At 43.2% G+C, this 25,092-nt stretch overlaps 1 protein-coding gene across 1 annotated transcript in view; it reads right to left on the minus strand.

The window, feature by feature from the left end:
• Nucleotides 1-2,382: 2,382 nt before the first annotated feature.
• Nucleotides 2,383-25,092, minus strand: part of sim2 (SIM bHLH transcription factor 2) — a 58,582-nt gene continuing 35,872 nt past the window's right edge. Inside the window, exons 5-11 of the mRNA XM_085364217.1 lie at nt 17,806-17,891; nt 15,582-15,781; nt 15,170-15,276; nt 14,731-14,878; nt 14,499-14,652; nt 7,463-7,784; nt 2,383-3,071 (exon numbers count right to left, since the gene is read on the minus strand). Coding sequence (XP_085220343.1) covers nt 2,383-3,071; nt 7,463-7,784; nt 14,499-14,652; nt 14,731-14,878; nt 15,170-15,276; nt 15,582-15,781; nt 17,806-17,891 — 1,706 coding nt within the window. The remainder of the gene's footprint in view (nt 3,072-7,462; nt 7,785-14,498; nt 14,653-14,730; nt 14,879-15,169; nt 15,277-15,581; nt 15,782-17,805; nt 17,892-25,092) is intronic.

Consider the following 25,092-nt stretch of genomic DNA (forward strand, 5'->3'; position numbering starts at 1 on the left):
ACCTGCTCTACCTCCTACAGCCAGCCTGTCTGCACGAACGCTAGCTGCTCGTTCAGGACCTATTAGGACTGAAAGGTTTTACACTAGCTCCAGTAAACTAGGCCCTGTTTACTGGTACTCAATCAAGCCCATCATTGCCATAGTCATGAAATCCTCAGCTGGCAAAAGTAAAATACGGACACTGGGCACTCCTCCTTCACAGAGGTGTGTGTCAATGATTGTTAGCAAAGAAACCAATAACTTCATAAATATCAAGATCATTTTTAAAGCTCTTAGAAAGCTGAAAAATAGGAGTTGTACAAAAATATTTGTGCTTCTCCAAAATGTCCATGTGAAAGTAATAATGGATTGGATTTATATAGCGCTTTTCAAGGCACCCAAAGCGCTTTACAATACCACTATTCATTCACTCTCACATTCACACACTGGTGGAGGCAGCTACAGGTGTAGCCACAGCTGCCCTGGGGCAGACTGACAGAAGCGAGGCTGCCATATCGCACCATCGGCCCCTCTGGCCAACACCAGTAGGCGATAGGGTAAAGTGTCTTGCCCAAGGACACAACGACCAGGACAGAGAGCCCGGGGATCGAACTGGCGACCATCCGGTTACAGATACGCTTCCCAACCCCCTGAGCCACGGTAACCGAAGTAACCAAAAGGAGAAACTGCACATGATGCAGCAGCCTGAACATGTTGTCCTGTGCCTCCACTCTGCACCAGTCTTCAGCAAGCATAACACAACACAAGTCAAATTAATGAGAATACAGTGTAAAAAAAAGTCTGAATACTGTGTTTGAACAGGAAGGGCAGCAATGACCACTCACATTTGTGTTGAGGTGGCAACAGAATATCCACTGGAAAACTTAGTTTCACTTAAAAACGTCTTTAAATTTAGGAGCGCTGAACTTTGTTATGGACAGATTGTCAATGACCACATAAAGAAACAGGAAGAACTGATTTGAAAAAATGTTTTTTTTTAAATAGCTTTATTAATGTAATTTTGATAAATTACAAATGTTACTGACATGCTGGTGTAAAGCAGGTTGATAGTGTGGTACAGTCTGGAATGAAAGTGTTTGGCTAAATTAGCAGTATGCAGTACAAAGTTAGCTCCGGTCAGTAACAGGTTAACTAAACACACCATCAGGAAACAGGAACAAACCAGTCTCTTTCCAAAGCTATACCAGTCCTTGTTTGAATAATATAATATTACAAACCCAGCTTATTACGCTTGACTTTAATTTGATTGCTTTCACAGAAAATTATTGTTTATAAAAAAAAAAAGTGCAAAGGATGAAAAAACACAAGCAGACAAACATTAATATTTAGGGTTAAAATGCTGAACACCAGAATACTTATAATAATAATTTTTGGCAAATGTTTTTAGGTTTTTGGTCGTCATTATTCAGCCTTAGAATGAGTGTTATCATAAACAAACCAACGTGATTCGATTTATATGAGTAAACCTAACCCTAACCCTGAAACAAGCCCCTGTTAGAAGACAGCTGTTAACAGTGAAATCAAATATCAAGTCTTCTGATCTGTCACAGATTTGAGTTTTGATAGTGTTTCATCCTGTGTTGGTCGCTAACTTATCATATTTTGAGTTTTAACGAATAATTTCAGCTATGCAATAAATATATGAAAATTCACAACACGTCTGCTATGCAGTATTCATGGCAGCACAAGCAAACACAGCACAGCTAAAACACAGGCAGACTAAAAACATCAAACTTTACCAGTTTGACAACAAGTTCAAGAGTTACAGAAAATGAAGGTGAACAATGAAATGAGCTGAAGACTAAACTGTTCCCATGGAACCATGGCTGACTGTGACCTACACCCGTTTCCACACCTTGGCTCGTGTGATTAGGTAGGGGGTCCATTGCCCCTCTTGGGGGGGACACTCCCACAGGGCTTAAATCTGTGACTCTCCACAATTTGACCCTAGAACTGAAGAAGCTTCTCGGATGAGAGGTGAAACGTCTTCAAGCAACTTAAAGAAGTCCAGAGGCTTTTCTTTCCGAGCTCCGTAGACTACGATGACCTGGATGACTGAGGCTTCACAGACATGTTCCCATGGAAGTGACACATGGACAAACACACCTGCTATGAAATGACTGAAGTAACAGTAGTAATATTTGCATTTCAAATATTCTGATCACATGATTCAGACATTATTCCATCTTTAAGTCCTAAGTTTAGGTTACGATCAAATCATTCATTCATTTATTCAGTAGAAAGTAAATAAAATACTTTCAAACGCTGCATTACTACATATGCTTTACAGAAAAGTTCTAAACCTGTTTTAACATGATGTAATCAGCTGCAGTGTCAGAGCTATGTGTGCAGACACGGATAAAGCCTGCTTCTCTTTCTGGGTCACCTCTCATTCGTGATGATGACAGATGTGCCAGTGCGGTGTGGGGTCTCTCTGTGGCTCTCAGGAGATGAGCTGGAGCTGGGACTCTGGCTAGTACAGTTGTAAGACACCATCTCTTTACCTTGGTAACAATGGCCATCTGTTATATTGCTCAGTGAGGCAAAAGGGGAGGCCTTAATAGGACCAGGTTTGCCCAAGACTTGATGAAAGTTTAAAGACATATATGGAGCTCCTATACCTGTCAGCATTCTTGTGTCGTCTGCAGATCTGGACTGTGGCTCCGTGGCAGCTCCAAACTGCTGCTGGTCGTCAGCAGGTTGATGATATTCTGCAGCAATGTGACTGTAAGGGGTCTCCATCATACAGAGCATCTTCTTCTGCTCAAGCACTATCTGCACAGGGAGCGACTGGCCTATGCCATGCAACAAGCCACCATGCTCACCTTTACCAAGTACCAGGCTGCTGAGCACAGGGCAAGCCAGGGCCCTGTCACCTTTTGCATAATGTTGCATGTCCTGGTTTAAAGCTTTACTCCCCTTTGCGGCATGAGGCTGGGCATGTGGACAAACTTTGCTATGGACGAGTGTGTAATGTTCACAGAATTCGTCCTTTAGCCTGCTGTTTGAAAGAGGGTTCATTCCACTGGGACAATCATCCTGGTACCTACGGTCAGCTGCCAGTACAGGCCCTATTAAAGAGAAGACATGTTCAGAAGTTGGCTTGCACCTTAATTAAAATGACATGAGCACTCTGCTGAATGGCTCCTAAGGAGTTTACAGTGTTATTCATAAGATGTCAGACTGTCAGTGTTTTAATGAATCCACCTATGATGTTATTGACAAATGCATGTTTTCCTGAGCTTGCATTCACTACTGCAGACTAAGCTTTAGTTTAACATTCTTCCATTCTGAAAACAACATGAATTGTGTGGATATGAATATGGACTTGCAAGTTAAAGCTACAGCTTTCTGTTGTTGGTGCGAGTGGCAATGCCATTGAAAGCCTATCTGTAACACTGCAGAGATCAAGAGGACCGAATGCATTTCAGAACAGCATCAGCTTTACAAGCTGGCTAACCTGGAAAACACAGAACAATTCAGAAAAACACCAGACTACAAAAAATGATTCTGTTGGCTTCAATATGGACTTCCTACTTGTGTTTGTGTAGTCTGGCATTTGTTCAGAACCAGAACTCCAGACCCTCAGTCCTCACTGGACCATTATATTTCAAGCAGCTTGTGAAGCCCAACTCCTTTACCACTGCTTTCACCAGTTGCCTCTTCAGGAGAAACTTAACTGCTGTTTCCCTGTGTACAGATTGTTCTGCATAGAGCCAGCAAGCTATTTTGTGTTCTTGGGAGACCTGTTTGTGGGCACCTTTGCCATCAAGCTGCCTCTTCTAAGCCTGGACATGAAGGAAAAATACATACTTCTAGCTGCTGGGCTCACTCACCCGTCTTCCTGACCTCACAGCGCAGGCTTTTTCTTTTTGGAAAAAAAAGATCTGAATGACAAAATTCATCAACCACTGGGAGGTGGCACGAGCATTCTTTATCCCAAACGGTAGCACTTTAAACTGGTATAAGATATCATAAGCCACAAATGCTGACATCTCACAAACACGTTCTGTCAGTGGTACCTAACAGTACCCTTTCAAAAGATCAACCTTACGTACTTAGCCCTACCCACTTGGTCAATGCAGTCTTCCAGCCGAAGTATGGGGAAAGCATCTGAATTCGTGACATGACTGACCTTCCTAAAATTCACCTTCCAAAAATGATCTGATCATCTGCTGGTTATTAATATCTTGTTAAATGGCATGAGTCACTGTGAATTAGTCACCACCAGCAGTGTGTGTGTGTGTGTGTGTGTGTGTGTCTGAGCATTTTAGTTCATGTTATTTGTTCAGTTAAATGTTTGCATGCTCTCTGTCTTTTGTTCATCTGTTCTGTGACAGAGGGGAGGTCAGATGAATTTGTGTAAATATCCCTCCTTAGCAGCTAACAGTACAGGTGAGCTCCACGCCCCATCTGCTGGCTCAATCACACCAATCTGGAGCATGTAAAGCACTTCCTCCTTCGCCACCTTCCATTTGTGAGGGGACAGATGATGCGTGTTGTTTGATTGGGACTGCCTCTCCCACATCCACATCATCAACAATCCTATCAGATATTCCAGGCACATCCTGAAATAGCTCAGAATAGCAGTCAACTACCTCCTGCCTCTGGAGCTGCTCTGGCCTCTGTGTTATATAGTCTGGCATTAACAACCTCAGACCCACATAGCAAGCAGGTCTGGCCCAGATTGGTGTCATGGCAGAGTGTATGTCAACCAGATGTGCGCCATGTCTGACAATGATGGCGCTATTTATGTTCCTTTTTTCCTATTTTAGTTAGAAGACCCAAATGCCATGTTGCAATACTATACTGTTATGGCAGCCAACGTTTCAAATGCAGATTTGACAGGTTTGTGAGTGTACACTTTATCCAAAACCTAGTGAGGGTTTACTCATGTTTGCCAGTGAGTGGCTGTAGCTCAGGAGGTAGAGCAGGTCACCTACTGATTGGAAGCTTATTGGTTCGATCCCTGGCTCCAACAAGGTCCAACAAAGTCAACCATTATGTGAGCAAAAGGCTCATCCTCAACTGGAAAAAGTTGTAATGGTGTTACTGGGTTAGATACACTTGGCTCTTCGACAACATGGCAGCGGCACCAAAATAATTTCATATCCTTCCACATACTAGGCCAATATAGGTGTTGGCTAAGTTTCTCCAAGGTTTTCTTTGCAGCCATGTGTCCAAACAATGACGCATGCACCAACTGCAAAACCTCCTGGCGACAACACTTTGGCAAAACGACTTGTTCTGTTGTGGCCCGGTCCTCATCAGCTGGCCTAGAAGGAGGCCTCCACTTCCTGAACAATGTGTCATTGTGAAAATAGTAACACTTTGGCACATCTTTAGCCTCCTGCACTTACTGCTGACCTCATAGCATGTTCCAGGGAAGGATTATTCTGCTGCTTCTGCACCAGAGACTCCCAATTCAGAGGGTCCTCCTCATGTTTTACTCACATGACCTGTTTATCTCTTCTGACAGCTGTGAAGAGCACCCATTCCTGGGTCATCACCTATACCACCACATGCTTTATTCCCATCAACAGGTTGCACATCACAGCCATTCCAAGTGCTTAATAGGGAATCAGAGAGGTTAGTAAAAGGGTGGTTCACAGGGGGGCCACACATGCAGGAAAAACTTCAGGAAACTCCAGCTCTCTTGTCTTGGGGGAATCCACTGCGTAATCACTGACAGACAGAGCAACTTTAACCCAGGCCACATCATTGGCCATAATCAAATCGATAGATCTAAAGGAGAGATTTGTGACTCTGCTGCATTACAAAGCCTGTAACCAGCTCAGATCTCAGGTAAAGCTTGTATACCTGCAGGATCTCATGACCCCTCCTACACCTCGCACAGTGGTGAACTGTGGGAGACAGTGGCCTCAGACATAAATCCATCATATCCCTGTAGTTCATTGAGAGACTCCCGAGCTATTGTTACAGACCTACCGGCCTGGTATTATTTTGCCTTCTTGGTAACCAGGGCACTGATTTTTCTTGTGACCTAATTTATGGCGCCAATAACAACGAGGCTCTGCAGGAGAATTCTGGCTCCTACTTTGGAATAGAGCTGATCCACTGGGCTGTTGTATCAAACTCTTTTCTTGTCCTGACGGGTGCCAGGTCCTGCTTCCACCCTGACCATATGGACCATCCTCACTCCTATCCTCATTAACTCTCCTCCTCCCCAGACTGACTCCCACCTTAAATCCATGGGCAACTTCATAACAATCGTCCAACTCTGTGGCCTCCGGGGGCTCACAACATCACATTCATTGAGATAAAAGTCAACCTCCCTGGGAGCACTCACTTTAAATTGCTCCAACAACATTAGGTCCTTCAACTTATGATGATGACCAAAAGCCTGAGATGAATTTATCCAACAATGCAAAGCAACTTCCTGTCTATGCCACATATCCAAATAAGACTCACTTGGTTGTCTCCCCAGCTCACGTCACTGCCTGCGGTAAGTTTACGGAACACCTACCATAAGAAGGCGTCATATTTCAAAAGTGGCATCTAGCGCTGCTACTGCTCTGAACCATCAAAGCCCACTTGTCTTCAGGCCACCCACTATCTATAGCAACTTTTTCAAACATCTCAAAAAACACATCAACAGCATCTTCATCAAATGAAGGCATAAAAACACGAGCTCTATTCAGATCGAATCTATCATCACCTTGGCTTCCTTAGCTTTGTTCACCTCTCATTTACCTAATCTCTCCAGGCAAGTCCCTTCCCTCTTTTAACTCTTTCCCTCCTTTTGCTCCATTATTTGCTGTCACTTTTCTCCTCCACCAATTTTCTACGTTGCCTTTGCTCTAACCGCACTTCTGGCCGCAAAACCTCCATTAGGTGCAGCGCAATTGCAGGTTTAGCCAGACCTTCCTCCAGCGAAACCTCCTCTTCTCCTGCCAGATCGATCAATTCATCCTTCTTCAACCTCCTGAACTGCTCGCTATGTCCACCTGTTCCTGATGTCCTCGTTTATAGCCACTATTTAAGGTAGCATCAGTCCTCGCTGGACCATTATATTTCAAACAGCTAGTGACGTCTGGCTCCTTTACCACTGTTTTTGCCACTTGCCTGTGAGAGAGAAACTTGCCCGGTTCCCTGTGTACAGATTGTATTGGAGAGACCCTTGCTAGAGAGCGATGAGCTATTGTGTTCTTGGGAAAACATCTTTGTGGAATTGAATTTTTTTTATCACTGTAAATAAAATCACTGAGCTGTAAAAGTGAGTCCTGCCTGCCCAGTGATCCTTGACGCCCAGGCTGCTTCCACCACAAATGGTTTAGTGTTAGGTCCCCACAGTGGCAATTCTACTGAGGTGGTTTTAACAGAAGTGGGGTTGGGTGAGAGTAGTTAAAATATGGTAAAACAAAATCTAGAATATGGAATGTCAGAATGAGATTTAATCATAGAAACCTAGACTATAAATCAAATTAAATAAAAACGTAACCTTTGTATTTGTTGGCTGCTGTGGAGTTGCTGATGTTCCATCCATCAGCCCCTTTACTATGCAGGGAGCCGATGATTTGTTGAGATAGCTGAGAGGAGGGAACTGAGCTGGGCAGCTGGCTCTGAACGTTCAGATGCTGATGATGGGATGGGTAATGGAGAGTCAGATTGTAAGTGGGGCTGCAGGACACCTGAACTCCTTCAGGTCTCAGGTTGGTTCTCGTCTCCTTGCAAGGGGTCATTGGGTACAGGGATCTGTCTTTCAACATCCCCTTTTGTGACGAGCAGTATGAGAGGTCCGGCTGGAAGAGGCGAGGAGCCTTCTGATGTTCATAAAAAATACAGGGATGGTTACTATCTTAGGATAACACTTTATTTCAGTATTTATCAAAGTAGCTCTGTAAGACAATAAAATATTTGATTATCTTTTTCCTACTAGATCCCTTGTAAGCCAAAAATGGTTTGAATTGTTCTTTGTTCGCTGTAATCATCAGGGTCAAAGCTCTTCTGAGTAAAATTCAGCAGAAGCTTAAATGACATCTCAACTTATTCACTGTCGGTGGGTAAAACATTCTGTGTTAGTTCAGAAAGTATTCAGCACTTCATGTGCTTCAGTGTTTGTCATATTCTAAAACTGAATCCTTATTCTAAAAATTCATTTTTCATCTCAAGATTCTACACACAATACCCCATAATGACAACGTTAAAGAAATTGCTTCAAAGTCTTGCAAATTTAGTAAAATTAAAGAACAAAAACATAACACGTATATTATGTACCTGTTGTACATCTTGTTTCCACTGTTCATCTATCAAATGTTTCTACAACTTGATCAGAGTCTACTTGTGGTAAATTCAGTTGATTGGACATTACATGTAATTGGATTGGAAAGTACATGTAACACATTTTAATAGTTGGGATACAGATTTGAATATTTTCATGGGTACTGGACCACTGAACTTGCATTTCTTCACAACCTTAAAATCTCAACATGAATAATCACTTACATATATAATAAAAAAAACCAATTACATCAACAAAAAAATAAACAGAATACACCCCCAGCGGATGTGATTCAGCCCACATCTCTAAGTTGTGTGAGTCCAGCAATAAAATCTCTTCTTGTAGAATGTGCAAAGGAGCAGTGAAGTGCAACTCTGTCCTGGGACTTAAGTAGAATTTGTAAAGTTCATGGCTTGTCCAAAGAATTTCAGTTTCTTCTCAGATCAATCATCTCAACAAATCCTGGAGGGGTGGCTCGCCATCTTTGGACTGGTACACCCAAAAAACCTGAGAAAAGTAAACAACAAAACGGGTTCTCCTGAACCCTCAAATAGGCGAGGGTGCGGCGTCATAGCACAACCAGAAGAATCCCAGCAATAATAAAACTCTCCTCCAACTAAACAACAGTTGCCTGGCAGCTTGTTTCCTCAGCAAAATCCGACTAAAGAGGCAACAACGTTTCTCACTCAGAGGACCTGACTTTTTTTCTCCCCCCTCTTCTTGATCTCCGTAGCTGCTTCAGGTAAAATGCAAGGAGGCAGTACTCCCAAACTGTATACTTTACAGACCATTGGGACATCATAAACACCGGCTCTTCAGTTATTTAAAAAATAATTTTACTTAATTAAACTTGATAATGAAAAAAAAGTCAACCTCAATGATAATGCACTGAAACCCTTAGTAACTAGGGTTACACCCACACCTGTCTATGTAAGGTCCCACAGTTGACAGTGCATGTCAGAGCACAAACCAAGCCATGAAGTCCAAGGAATTGTCTGTAGAACTCCAAGACAGGGTTGTACCGATGAGAAGGTCAGTCTGACAGAGCTCCGCTTGATCTGTGGAAAGAGGAGACCTTCCAGACAACCATTTCGGCGGCACTCCACCAATCAGGGCCTGTATGGTAGAGTGGTCAAGGTGGCCATTCCTCATTAAAAGGCCCATGACAGCTAACTTGGAGTTTGCTAAACAGCACTAGAAGATTGTCAGACCATAAGAAAAAACATTCTCTGGTCTGACACGACAAAGACTGAACTTTCTAGTGTCATGTCTGGAGAAACCAGGCTCCGCTCATCACAAATCCGTACAGTGAAACTTGGTGACAGCATCATGTTCTGGGAATTCTTTTCATCACCAGGAACTGGAAGACTGTAATATAACCACTGTGTGGCATGCAGCCAGGAAGTGGACCCCAAAGCAGGACTTGTCATAAGACAAGACTTAAATTTATAACAACTGGCAACTGACAGAGCAACAAAAACAATAGTGGAGCAAAATGATCAGAAACTGGGACTAGAGGTAGGCACAAACCTGGGTTTCTAAATATGAGGAAAACGAAATGCAGAAATAATACCTAAAACTCCAAATGCTGGGTCCCAGTCCCAGGATCAAGACTGAGATTAGTCAAGGTTGAGGGAAAGATGAATGCAGCAGTGTACAGCAGTGAAGAGTTGCTGTAGCACAGCTGGTAAAGCAGGTCGCCTACTAATCAGAGGGTTGGTGGTTCAATTCCAGTCTGTATGCCAGACTAGGGCAAGATACTAACCCCAATTTAGAGTCTGAATGTGTGTGAATGTTAGGAGTACTGACATAGAAAAAAGTAATTGGGTAAATGGGTGATTAAGGCAAGTTGTGCTCGTAGTGGAAAAGTACTATATAAGAACCAGTCCAATTGTTATTTGCAAACATCCTTGATGCTTCAAGTACAGTCCCAATCAAAAGTTTAGGACCACTTGATAAATGGCAAAAACTCGTATTTTTAACATGGATCTTAGCAAGTTGTTAAGATCCAGCATTGCAAAATATGAGTTTTTGCCATTTTTCAAGTGGTCTTAAACTTTTGATCAATCCATCTCTAATAATGGGCTACATACAACAGACCTTTGAGGTGGCAGAAATTATGGCTTATTTGAGGAGTTTCATTCGGGTTTCAGAGCCCATCACAGCACAGAAACAGCTTTAGTGAAGGTTACAAATGATCTTCTTATGGCCTCTGACAGTGGACTCATCTCTGTGCTTGTCCTTCTAGACCTCAGTTTAGCACGATATTTTTTTTACATAGATTAGAGCAATTCAATTCTGTTCAGTTCAGTTTCTTTTATATATTCCCAAATCACAACAGCAGCCGCCTCAAGGTGCTCTATATCGTAAAGTACTGACTATGTATTTATACACCACTCTGCATTTAATCATTATTTATTATTAATCTCTGGCTCGCTTCCACACTGTGCCTTTTATCCCATTTTCCTCCCATCATCCCTAACTGGTCGTTTCAGATAGCCACCCCTCTTTAAACCTTGTTCTACTTGTGGTTTCTTCCTTTTAAGAGTTTTTCCTTCCCACTGTCGCCAGGTCCTGGGTCATAAAGGTCATCTCATTGTTGTGGTTTTCTCTGTATTATTGTAGAATCTTAACCTTCCAGTATAAAGTGCCTTGAGGTTACTGTTGTTGTGATTTGGTTCTATATACATAAAAATGGATTTAAGGGAATTTAATAACCTGCCCCAGAGCTTCCAACACAGCAATAACCTTAAGCACACAGCCAAGATAACAAAGAAGTGTCTTTGGGACAACTATGTGAATATCCTGAAGTGGCCCTGCCACTGCACAGACTTGAACCTGAGTGAACATCTCTGGAGAGATCTGAAAATGGCACCAATGCTCTGCATCCAACCTAATGGAGCTTGACAGGTCCTGCAAAGAAGAATGGAAGAAACTCCCCCAAAATAGGTTTGCCAGACTTGTTACATCTCAAAAAGATATGAGTGTGTCATTGCTGCCACAGGTGTTTCAACAAAGTACTGAGCAAAAGCTATGAATACTCTTGTTCATCTGAATCTTTATTTGTTTATTAATTAATTTCTATTTGTGTTATTTCAGTTATTACATTATATGTAGTATAGTATGATGATGTATAAGGCAAGACAGGCAAGACAAAAAATAATATAGAGGCTATATTTAAAAATAAATAAATAAATACAATAAAAATATAACAAAAAATCCTCCAAACATACAGCACCTGGAACACAAAAATTAGAAAATACTCGGCTACCTATAGTGAGAGAGAGAGAGAGAGAGAGAGAGCGAGAGAGAGAGAGAGAGGGAGTGTGTGTGTGTGTGTGTGTGTGTGCGTGTGTGTGTGTGTGTGTGTGTGTGTGTGTGTGTGTCTTTATCACACATATAGTTGATAATGAGGGTGGGAAGCTGTAGTGATGCCCCCAAAAACCTGGAAGGAGAAAGAGATGGAACCAGGACAACTGTGCCATCCACGGCCCCCAAGAGTACCAAAGACTCAATGCCAAACATTTTCCGTACATAGGCTGTGAATACTTGTACATGTTATGGTTTTGTTCTTTTTATTTTTAAGAAATCTGCAAAAATTCAAAGCAAATGTTTTGGACTTTGTCAAAATGGGGTATTGTGTGTATTTTTTGAGGTCAAAACTAATTTAATCCATTGCAGAATAAGGCTGTATCATGACAAAATGTGGAAGAAGTAGAATGCTTTCCAGATGGTAAATGGCCTGTATTTGTATAGCGCCTTATAGCGCCCTAAGGACCCCAAAGCGTCATCCTGTCATCCACCCATTCATACACTGGTGATGGTAAGCTACATTGTAGCCACAGCCACCCTGGGGCACACTGACAGAGGCGAGGCTGCCGGACACTGGCACCACCGGGCCCTCTGACCACCACCAGTAGGCAACGGGTGAAGTGTCTTGCCCAAGGACACAACGACCGAGACTGTCCACTGTTGATATCCTCCTCTGCTCCCCTTCATGTGGGGTCCCACAGGGCTCCGATTTAACACCCTCACCCCAGCCCACCGCCTTTCACCCAGGGCAACTCCAGACTGAGACAGAGTCCAGCCCCTCTCAAAGAGACTGGTTCCAGAGCCCAAGCCATGCTTTGAGGTGAGCCCGACTATATCTAGTTGCTACCTCTCAACTTCACGCACTGACTCTGGCTCCCTCCCTGCAAGAGGGGACATTCCATGTTGGAACTGCTAGTCTTGGTAGCTACGGCATCTCCTGTGCATGGTGGGCCAACAGGAGGATGGGCCCATGTTCCTTTTCGGGCTGTGCCCGGCCAAGCCTCATGGATTAAGGGCCAGCCACTAGACACTCAACCTCGGGCACCCTCCACAGGCCTGGCTCCAGGGCAGGGCACCAGTAACCATATTGCTGGCAGGGTGAACTGTTCCCTTGATCTTATACTCAGAGTGTTTTGAATAGTTCTTTATCTGGTCCTTCACCCAGGACCAATTTGCCATGGGAGACCGTACTGGGGGCAAAAGCCCCCCAACAACATAGCCGCCGGGATCCCTGGTACTCACAAACCCCTCCACCAAATCAAGGTAGCGATTCACAGAGGAGATTGGCAGACTGGGGTGGTGGTTCCCATCTTTGAGAAGGGGGACCCGAGGATGTGTTTCAACTATAGGGGAATCACAATCCTAACCCTCCCTGTAAAAGTCTTTGCCAGGGTGCTGGAAAAGAGAGTCCATCTCTTAGTCAAATCTCGGACACAGGAGGAACAATGCGGTTTTTGTCCTGGTCATGGAACACTGGACCAGCTCTTTGCCCTCTCAAGGATATCTGAGGGTGCATGGGAGTTTGCCCAAACAGTATACATGTGTTTTGTGGACTTGGAGAACTCATTTGACCATGTCCCTCAGAGTGTCCTATGGGAAATGCTGGAGTATGGGGTGTCTGGCCCAACAACTGTTGCAAGAGCTTGGTCCACATAGCTGGCATTAAGTCGGACCAACTTAGACGATGTACTCAGCCAGGCCTGCCCTTTGTCACAGATTATGTTCGCACTTTTTATGGACAGAATTTCTAGACGTAGCCAAGTGGCGGAAGGTTTTCATTTGGGTGGTCTCAGAATCTCATCTCTGCTTTTCGCAGATGATGTGGTTCTGTTGCTTCATCAGGTGATGGCCTCCAACTCGCACTGGAACAGGTGGAAGCTGACTGTGAAGCCGTGGGAATGAGAATCAGCACCTCCAAATCTGAGGCTAACGTCTTCAGTCAGAAAAGGATGGGTCAGGGAGGAGTTCCTGCCCCAATTGGAGAAGTTTAAGTATGTCAGGGTCTTCTCTTCTTAGGCTGCTGCTCCCACATTTCAGCCCTGGATAAGTGGAAGAAGATGGATGGATGGATGGATGGATGGATGGATGGATAGATGGGAGAAGAAGAGCAGGAGATTGACAGATGGATTGGAGCTGCAACTGCACTGATGTGGCTATATCGGTCCATCGTGGTGAAGAGAGAGCTGAGTGTAAAAGCGAAGCTCTCAATTTACCGGTCGATTTACGTCTCTACCCTCACCTATGGTCACAAGCTGTAGGAAGTGACCGAAAGAATGAGTTCGTGGATAGAAGCGGCGGAAAGGCCTTCTCCAATGGGTGGGTGGCCCTGAGGAGTTCGGCCATCCGGCAGGGGCTCAGAATAGAGCTGCTGCTCCTCCACATCGAAAGGAGCCAGTTAAGGTGGTTCGGGCATCTGACAAGGATATCTCCTGGCCCCCTCTTGGGTGAGTCCCACTGGGAGGAGGCCGGGCAGCATGTCCCAGGACATGCTGGAGCGATTATATCTCTTGACTGGCCTGGGAATACCTTGGTTTTATCCCGGGCAAGCTGCAGGAGGTGGTCGGGGAGACGGAGGTCTGAGCTTCTCTGTTTAAGCTGCTGCCCCTGCCACCCGATAAGTGAAAGAAGATGTATGGATGTTCTATTTTTACGCTTGTATGAGCAGATATGTGTTGTTATTGTTTGTTTGTTTTTTACTGTGTCTTATATTTATTCTGCTGTAGACCACTTTGGTCCTTTCTGGTTGTTTTAAAGTGATTTAAAAGTAAAGTTGGTATGGTGGCTCACACAAACACAGTTTCCCTAGTTTTGTAGTTTGCAATATTAATATTTCTGTAATGAAACTGATATATTATTTTTTGCTATAAGAAAGGTGGGAAATATTTCATTTATTTCTATATTTCTCTGGAATCTTAATAATTTCTAGGTCACGTGGAAGTCCTACCTCAAGATAGGGAGCTTCTCTTAGTTTGGTCTTCATCTTGACTGCTTTGGTTCTGAATTGTCTGCTGTGGTCCAGAGAGGAAGTGAGACTTACACCACACTTAGTGACTTGACTCTGATCTTCAGATAACTGTAGTTCCTTGCTTTCAATGTCACTGTGTACAATAAAACAGGTATATAGTCTGCATTGTTTCATGCAGGTTTTACATTTTAGAAGGAGGCTGCTGACTCACGTGAGGACGTAGTTCACACTGACAATACAGTGAGGTCTGGATGAACGGCTGTTGTGGACAATGGTAGCGTAACTCTGCACCCATACCCAACCTCCATGCTTTGATAGCAAGCGGTAATACTTGGTGGTGACCTGACCCTTCACCAGCACTGTAGTAAACACAGAGATAAACTGGTCAAATCTCCCTATGTAATTATCTTTAGGTTAGTTCTTTTAATTTAGTTAGCATCTAAAATTATTATTTATTTGTCAGTAACCATGCACAACAACATTGTACCAGATTGAACTACTTTTCATCCTCAAGGCAAATACATACAACATTAATCAAGCTATAAATGCAAAATACAAATCAAAGACAATGTTTTAAACTCCTCACAAATGTTCACACATAAGTCACTCCATCCTCCCCCATAAATACCACTGAAAATATTTAAACTTACATAAATGATGAGCGTATCGTAGATGGAAAATGTCACAGGCATGAACGTGGTGGTAAAGAGTCTTGTCTATCAGGTCCTGAGGCTCGTAGCCTGTCAGCTCTGCCACCCTGACTCCCCAGAAAAGAATAACAGGTCAGGGCTGATTTGAACATTCATATGTGGAAGTGAATCATAATGTTCATTTAACAGCCCTAAAATGTTTTAAAATAGCTTTTTGTTAAGCTTATATACCAATATTTTTTTAAAGTGAATATCGTTTAAATTGCTTAATGTATTATACCTGCATTAATCCTTATTACTAGATTTATCTTTACGTTGCTCATTTATTGTGACGATGAGTTTTAACAGGTGACAGAATATCATAATGTCATGGTTTTCCTTTATCTACCCACCTTCTCAACATGTCTCCTACCTCATGTCCAAAAAGATGAGCTTGAAGTCCAGGCTGGCTCTGAACATGAACATGTTACTATGGAGTTTGATCTCAGTGATACCACTGGGAGGCAGGGAGTGTCCAACTGCTACCAGGCCCATAGTCTGATAGCATGATTCATAGAGCACCATGTCCACCATGTACTGACGCACTTTCAGGTAGCCACTGCAGTGGATGACCTGGGAAACAACGGTAGGAAACAAACGTCAATGCATTCAAAAGGAGCTGGGACTTTTCCAAATCAAACTTCATTGTTTAACCAAGTAGCACTTTATGAAACAACTTTTATAGGATTAAATTTTGACAGTTAAACTATCATTTAACAAACCATAATGTTCAAATCACAGTCACCCAGATTCCACTGTGAAATGCAGCTTTCGTATTTGCGTGCATTTCATGTGGATCACATGCTCCTTTTTGTCGGATCTGATCTGGGCTCTAGAGAGGATGCTCAAGAAATATGTGTGCCACAGATGCGCTGATTGTGCCCCTTTTAAGTTAACTTCTCAGACATACAGTATCTCAAAAATGAAATGTGTTCATTTAACAATTTAAAAACAACCCTCCTGTGCCGCTCCAATAGTAGTAGTAATAATGGTAATAAATATTTAATATTTTCAATATTTTAATATGTAAATATTTCAATTTTACTTCTATATTACTATAATATAAATTTTATAATATTTTTATAAAATGTAATTATTCAAATTATCAGAATAATATTGAAGTATAGAATTACAGCTTTAATTTAAGGGGTTAAATAAAATGATACATGCACTGGTACTGAAATAGCACTTTAATATAGCACCTCATCTAAATACACAAAGTGCTGTCTTACTACAAGCCTTATTCACACACACACACACACACACACACACACACACACACACACACACACAGGAAAGTGCTTTTAACCTAACACATGCCTCCTCCACGACTCCTCCCGGCTGCATACCCTTGGGAACTATACTGGAACCCGAGTTGCCCTTGATGCATCCATTGCAGTGTAAATGAGTGTCAGAATGTTTGACATTCATGCACTCCTTACATAGAAAACAGCAGCTTTTTGAATTAATGAGTAAGCTTATAATTAACTGTTTGTTTAGCATTTACATGCATGTGGACATTGGAGCACTTCGCTCTCGCTCTGCAGGCCTACTTGTTGTTCCTAGAGTATTTAAAAGTAGAATGGGAGGCAGAGCCTTCAGTTTTCAGGCCCCTCTTCTGTGGAACCAGCTTCCAGTTTGGATTCAGGAGACAGACACTATCTCTACTTTCAAGATTAGGCTTCAAACTTTCCTCTTTACTAAAGCATATAGTTAGGGCTGGACCAGGTGACCCTGAATCCTCCCTTAGTTATGCATGTTTCGTATTCACTCACCTTTTTCACTCACTATGTATTTATACATCACACTGCATTTAATAATTCAGTATCATTAATCTGGCTCTTTTCTGCAGCATGTCTTTTGTCCAGTCTCCCTCCCCTCGCCTCCAACTGGTAGATGGCTGCCTCCCTAAGCCTGGTTCTACTGGAGGCCTCTTCCTGTTAAAATTGAGGTTTTCATTCCTACTGTTACCAGGTGCTTGCTCATAGAGACAAAATAGGACAAAAAGTGTGCTTTAAAGTTCCCTGGAGCTTGTGTGTTATAGCATACTACAAAAGCAATCCAAGAGTTTTGCAAGGCAAGAAAATTGAATATATGTTAATGGAAAGTAAGTCATCTGATTTCAAGCAAAAAGAGCATTGCTTTCAATAAGTTCAGATGAAACTGAAGGCAGAGAGACCCACAAACAAAAAGCCAATGAAGGCAGCTGGAGTAAAAACCTGACAGAGTATCTCAAGGGACTAGACAGAGCATTTATTGATGTACATGCGGACATGGGTTTTCATCCAAGCATTAAAGACACAAACACACAATGTGTGCGGTGTGTCTGTGAACAATCTATACACTGAACTGTATTCAAAACACCATGAACATCCAAGTCAGTTAGTCAATCAGTAAATCTATTACAAAGGACGGGGGTCTTTGTTTTTCGTTAAAAAAAAAAATGCTAAAAAAAGGACTGGAAAATCATCAATAGGAAAAGGGAAAATTATTTTCATGTCACAAAGGAACCAAGATAGGAAGAAATTAGAAACAAACGCACCCACTGAACTTTGGTGTCCTTGTTGGCAGATTTGTCATCCACTGGCTTTACATACCTTATATCCTCCACATGTCAGCCCTGCATTTCGTTTGGCAAGAACACACTTCATCCTCAAGAAGAAGGACCGCTCAATTTCATACTCTGTCAAGAAACAGACAAAAAATAGTTCAGAGGCATTACGCATGTTATATTATTTATATTATGTTCCATTTTTAACACTTCTTCAACAACTTCCATTTCTCACCCGGTTGCCACTGCACAACCTTACCATAATCCTGTCCAAAAGCTCTGGGACAAGAGTTTCTTAGGAGTACAGTACAGTAAAAAATTGGGGTGGGGGTGGAATGCTCTTACGAAAGCTTTCTTTGTCTTTAAGCAGTTTACAGGAATAGTGTCCACGCTTGCAGGTTTGTGGAAAGACATCCAAAGCTGGTGGATGGTGGCTACTTTGTGTTCCATTCTCGATCACACTGCTTCAGTAATACTGAAGTCCGGGATCTGGAGAGGCCAATCCATAGCTGGTGGTCTTTCGTTGTCTTTTTCTTTCCATGTATGCTTTTACTGTATTGGCAAGATTTCTGGAATCATTTTCATGCTAAAAAATAAACCTTTTGCCAATCAGGTGCTTTCCAGAAGGTATTGAATTGCATTGTGGATCTAAATTCAAGCATTTGGTGTATCTTTTGTGTTCATAATACCATTAACTATAACAAGATCCTTAACACCACTGGCTGTACCCCCAAAACCATGACTGAGTCCCCACCGTGTTTACAAATGGCTGCAGATAATCACTGTTTTACTTATTTTCCTTTGTCCTCTGTAGATTCTGACAATGATTTGAACTAGAAATTTCAAATGTAGACTCATTACTCTGTAAGATTTGTTGCCACAGATTTTCAGTCCATCGCTTGTGTAATTTGGCATACTTCAGGTATTTCCCTTGCTTCCCTTCCTTAACCCTCTCAAGGCAGGCGTTGCCGATTTGCAAAAGTAAAAACTAACAACTTGATTACCCCACATACATATTTTATGAGGGTTTTTTTTTACTCAGAAGTACCACTGCAGGACTTGGTTGTGCATTAGCAACAAAAAGTTTAATTTGAGCCTGAGAGGGTTAAGAATGGCTTCTTGACAGCCAGACTTGCACTGAGATTATTTCTGGTGCGACTTCAACAAATAGTAGATGGATCAAGTGAAGGGGCAGATACATATCTCAGGTCGCATGTCAAGTCTTCACTGGATTTTTTTCTGTTTCATAAAGACAGAAATTTGACCCATTTTCATCTCCTGTACACTTTTGTTTTGTCTTCTACTTGTCCAGTTATCTCATTGTTTTAGGATATATGACACAGCATGCTGAGATATACCAAGTTAATAGCTAATAGCTCTTTGTGAATTGTATGGTTACATTGTAACTTTGGTTCTCTGAGTAAGAGACTATATCTATTCTTTTACATATTCCATATGCATGGGAAATGAATGGGAAGGAAGTACCCGAAAATATATATGCCTGCTGCATGATATCTACAACCCAGTGAGACAGTCTGGCCTTTGACAAGCGTCTACCAGGACTCCAAAGTTAAAACAGGTAAAAAGCTGATCAGTCTTCCTAATGGTCTGAGTGCACCTAATATACTCTGTCAAGACTCAGACAGAGCACAGAGCAGCCTGGCACAGGCTGTCTTCTGTCCTGAGTTGGCCTGTAGGGTTGGTACGGAGGATAAACCCTGCTGCTTCCAGTAAAAACCTGCAACAGTCTTTATGGACTAATCACTAATCCTTCTGGAAAATGTTATGTCTATCAGAACAGCTGTTTTGAGGGAAATTCAGTTCAAATCAGCATCCTTGAGGCTTGAAGGCAGGTTGGTGAAGTGCACAAAGGTCTGAATCCAAATCCCATAGGGGAAGTGGGGATCTAGACTGGTGAATTGTCGCCCTCTGGGTACCTTTTAAAACTGGGAGCTGATTCATTACCACTGAGTGGAAATGAATCACCTCTGATTCACTCCGGATGAGTGATCATATTGGTCACTCAGCTGGAGGTGAGTGACCAATATAATCTGTCTTGATCAATGCCACAATACCTCGCAGGGTAACTGCTGATTTGCACGCCTCCAGTTAGGATTGCAAGAACTGCAGGATGATCTCCACTGTAGCCTCATGGTTGGCCATCTGGTGGGCCATGCATCAGGAGCCAAACAGTCCCCAGTGATACAAGTAGGCAGTCCTAGTGGGTTCTTGCATAGACTCTTGCATAGTTTGTACCACCAGTTCTGGTAGCCACAAGGCAAGGAGCCTTTTCCTCAGGGGCCACACATCAGTCTGTGGGAAAGGGGAGAATAGTGTTCCATTCACCTAAGACAGGAGTTTCCTTCAAACCAGGAGCTGGCTTGTCACAACCTGGTTGCCAGCTTGCAGAGGATGTTAGAGTCTAGGCCCCCTTCCTGTTGATGTAGGCTGCTGTGACTGTAGTTACTGTGCTGTCTGTACTGATGATGACATGATAGCCTCCCAGTCTTAGCAGGAACTGCTGGAGTGCAAGGAACAGAGCCATTAGCTCCAACACATTTATATCCAACACATAACCCTGCTCTAATTTGAGAGTACCTTCAAAAGTGGAGAGCTCAGTGGAGCCTCTGTGGCACCAAAGTCCCTGCCTGATGAGACTGCTGTGGGCAAAGGCCCAAACTCAGAAGGCATTGCTGAACATGCCATGAGGCCCATGAGGCAAAGAGCATTCCCCAGCTGACCCAAAAGTGTAGCCTGAAGAGGGCGAGCCAATGTCTGAGTGGCCCTGTTGGAGTCCAGAGTCATACCTAGAAAAGTTGTGACCTGGGATGGGTGGAGCTTGCTCTTTTGGTAGTTCAGAAGCCAACCCACAGGCTGGACATGTTCTAAGAGCACAACTACATGGCTGCAAGACTATTGTTCTGAGACTGCACAGACCAGCCAGTCATCCAGATAATTCAAAATTCTGAGACCTCACAAACTCATAGGTGCAGGAGTAGTTGTTACAGGGACTCTGTGTGAGAACTGTCCATGGTATCCAAGAATCACAGTGGACATCGTCCATGGTTTGTCCCTAAAGCCAACTGTGCTGCCCTCTGCTGACCTGGTGGCACAGTGAGACTGTATGGAGAGTTCAAGGCCACTCTCAACACACAGCTCTGCATGGATAAAGAAATCCATCATTCGTAAACTGCAGCAGCAAACTTCCTACCACAGAGCTGCCACTTTCTCTGCACAGATGTTTAAAAAAAAAAAAAAAGGCACCGGGTTACCAGTTCCCCTTCTCTCTATCCCTCCTTTGGGAAATGCAGCATGCTTTTTGGCACCAGAATGCCAGGTTCTCTTCCCTCATTCGCAAGCGCAGCAGCAAGCTCCTCTCCCAACGAGTTGCCAGTTTCTCTGCATCTGCTCTCCCCCCGCTTCAGGACACCTACACCAGGAGATGCCGGACTAGAGCAGCGCAGATACTGAAGGACCCGTCCCATCCTGGCAACAAACTGTTCCAACTTCTGCAATCTGGTAGAAGGTTCCGCATCTTCCGGGCAAGGACAGAGAGACTCAAGAGGAGCTTCTATCCCCAAGCCATCCGTGCCCTAAACACACACACCCGCCCTCTCACATCATCTATAATTGACTGAGACAGGACTCTTCCAGACACTAAACCAAGGCACAATGTACATTTCAATTCCTTTAATTTTAAATATGTTTATATTGTCTATCCTGTAAAATAGTCAGATGTCTATTCATATTAATGTACAGAATTCACCTGCTTGCTGCTACCACTGCACATTCACCCAGTACATATACTATATGTGTGTATATATATATATATATAATGTTCTTCCTCTACACCCCCCCCCCCCCCCCCCCAATTTTTGCACATGTCGAGGAGCGTGTCAGGCTACATTTCACTGTGTGTTATACTTGTATAACTATGCATGTGACAAATAATAAAGAACCTTGAACCTTGAACCTTGAACCTCTATAATTGCAAAAAGCAGCACCGAACCCTTTTAGCACTGGGATGCCAGCTTCTTTCTATATCCATCATTCACAAAATGCAGCAGCATGCTTTATAGCACTAGGATGCCAGGTTCTCTTTCTCTATCCCTCCTTTGCAAACAAAGCAGAATGCTTTTGACATCAGGATGTCTGGTTCTCTTCACGTATTTGCAAATGCAGCAGCAAGCTTTTGGCACCGGGATGCCAGGTTCTCTTTCTCTGTCCCTCATATGCAGCAATAAGCTTCTCTGCAGCTATCACTGCAAAAAGCAGCAGGGAACCCTTCTGCCTTCAGGATGTCAGTTGTCTGCCATCTGTCGTTTGCACAAAACAAAAACAAAAAACTTCCTGATACCAGGATGCCAAGTTCTCATACCAGTTTTTTGCTCTACTGTCCCCCCTTTGCAATTAGAAGTAGCAACATTTTCTGGCTCCGGGATGCCAGTTTCTCTTCACTCTATCCCTCTGTCACAAATGTAGCAGCAAGCTTTCCTTTCTGGGATGCCAGCTTCCCTGCATCTATCAATCTTTCACAAAATCTAACAGTGCACATTCCTGGCACCGGGTGCCCAGTCTCCTTCACCATATCAGTCATTTGCAAACACAGCAGTAAACATTCCTCACACCAGGATGACAGTTTCTCCGTTTTGTTCCCTCCTGTGCAGAATGCAGCAGCAAACCCTTGTGGCACCGGGATGCCGGGTTCTGTCCTCTATTGCTCCTTTTAAGAGATCTGAACTCCACCATATGCATAATTCCTCAAGGCGTCCCTTTTGAAATCGGCACAGTAGTTATTGCTACCTTACCCAAAGCAAATTAACCAGCCAGGCATCCCCTCTCCATCTTCTGCCCCAAGACAAGCTCACTTAAGCGTTTATGACCCCTCAAGCCATTACTTCAAGTCTCAAAATCCCAGCATACATCACTGTTAGAGCTTCAGTTCCGAGTCAAGTCATGTTGCTACATGATGAAGGGTTCCCCTTAATCATCTATCAAGGTCTTTCGTAATTTTGAAATTCCTTTGATCTCTTCTCCTGCAATTTCTTCCTAATTTTTCGAGCTCATCCTCCACCACCTTATTGAGGCCATGGGCTACTTATCTTCGCTAGCCTGACTACCAGTTATATTACTGCAGAGGTCTTTGACCTTTGTAAAGCACAGTTATTACTGCTTTTAGGGGATGCCTTCTTTGGGGATCTGCCATGCCCAGGAGCCGCGGCCAGTCCCCTCCGAGGCCTTCCCCAAACTGCAGCTCAATTCATGTTTAAGCCATTCACCTTTGTCTACTAAATTCAATTCAATTTAATTCAATTTTATTTATATAGCGCCAAATCACAACAAAAGTCGCCTCGAGGCACTTCATAGGTACAGAGAAAAATCCAACAATCATATGACCCCCTATGAGCAAGCACTTTGGCGACAGTGGGAAGGAAAAACTCCCTTTTAACAGGGAGAAACCTCCTCGGGGAGGGGCAGCCATCTGCTGCGACCGGTTGGGGTGAGAGAAGGAAAACAGGATGAAAGACATGCTGTGGAAGAAAGACAGAGGTTAATAACAGATATGATTCAATGCAGAGAGGTCTATTAACACATAGCCTACGTCTATTGCAGCATAGCTAAGGGAGGATTCAGGGTCACCTGGTCCAGCCCTAACTATATGCTTTAGCAAAAAGGAAAGTTTGAAGCCTAATCTTGAAAGTAGAGATAGTGTCTGTCTCCTGAATCCAAACTGGAAGCTGGTTCCACAGAAGAGGGGCCTGAAAACTGAAGGCTCTGCCTCCCATTCTACTTTTAAATACTCTAGGAACAACAAGTAGGCCTGCAGAGGGAGAGCAAAGTGCTCTAATAGGGTGATATGGTACTACAAGGTCATTAAGATAAGATGGGGCCTGATTATTTAAGACCTTGTATGTGAGGAGCAGGATTTTGAATTCTGGATTTAACAGGAAGCCAAAACAGGAGAAATATACTCTCTCTTCTAGTCCTTGTCAGGACTCTTGCTGCAGCATTTTGGATTAGCTGAAGGCTTTTCAGGGAGTTTTTAGGACTTCCTGATAATAATGAATTACAGTCGTCCAGCCTGGAAGTAATAAATGCATGAACTAGTTTTTCAGCGTCACTCTGAGACAGGATATTTCTAATTTTAGAGATGTTGCACAAATGGAAGAAAGCAGTCTTACATATTTGTTTAATATGTGCGTTGAAGGACGTGTCCTGGTCAAAAATGACTCCAAGGTTCCTCACAGTGTTACTGGAGGCCAAAGTAATGCCATCCAGAGTAAGAATCTGGTTAGATACCATATTTCTAAGATTTGGTCACATGGCAAGTGGATGTTGACCACAAGTTGGTGCAGTAAGACAGAGGAGCTGCCACACAAATATATCACCCCAATGTGGCGAGTGTGCTAAATAATTGAGATGAGTTGGGGCTGGAGGTACTAAATTCACCTATTCCACTATTTCAGCCCTATTAGGGCTGGCTGGCTGGCAATTCCTGGTGGTTTGTTCTGAACTTTGCGATGCCAACAAGGCCCTTGACTGACTTCATCTGAAAGGTTACCCCAGACCTGGTCCAGTGGATGGAGCAGTGCAAAATGCCTTTCTTGAAGGTGAAGAAGGCTCTCTGTGGGGAACCACTGCTCCACACACCAAACCTTTCCCTCTCTTTTATCCTGCAGACTAACACCTAAAGCAGAGGCCTGCCGTCAGCAGATAAGGGGCGGTCAACTGCCCAGTTGTGTACATCAGCTGGAAACTGTCAGAACTAGAAACCTGGTATAGTACTGTTGAAAAAGAGGGCTTGGCAATCTGGTGGGCGGCACACTCTCTTTGTTATTACCTCCTGAGATGCCCATTCACCCTCTGCTGGATTGTACCCCACTGCAGTGGCTCTGTTGCATGAGAGATGCCAACACCCAGATCACCCAGTGGATTTTGAAACTTCAGCCTTTTAAATTCAAGGTGGTCCATAGGCTGGGGACTCAGGTAGTTGTAGCTGATTTCCTTTCACAGGAGGCAGAGTTGGCTTGTACACACAATCCGAACATGGGGCACATTTTCTTAATTCTATGTTGTTGTTTTCAAATTCTATGTTGTTGTACTTTTTCAACATGTTCAAAATAAAGATTCAATCAATCAGTCAATCAATCAATCAATCAATGACCTCTGCAAACATGGGCATATATTATAAATTTTTAAAATATCTTTTGTATGTATATCACATCATAACATCATTGTAGTAGGAGGGGTGTTACAGATGGTGCCAAGGGAGGCTGGCCAACACAGACGGTTCTAATCATGCATCCCATACTTCAGTAGCACACCGCAACCG

Source organism: Diplotaxodon limnothrissa, linkage group LG10, assembly GCF_057381915.1.
Source record: "Diplotaxodon limnothrissa isolate DT_005_m linkage group LG10, D_limnothrissa_male_GT1.1, whole genome shotgun sequence".
Taxonomy (NCBI): domain Eukaryota; kingdom Metazoa; phylum Chordata; class Actinopteri; order Cichliformes; family Cichlidae; genus Diplotaxodon; species Diplotaxodon limnothrissa.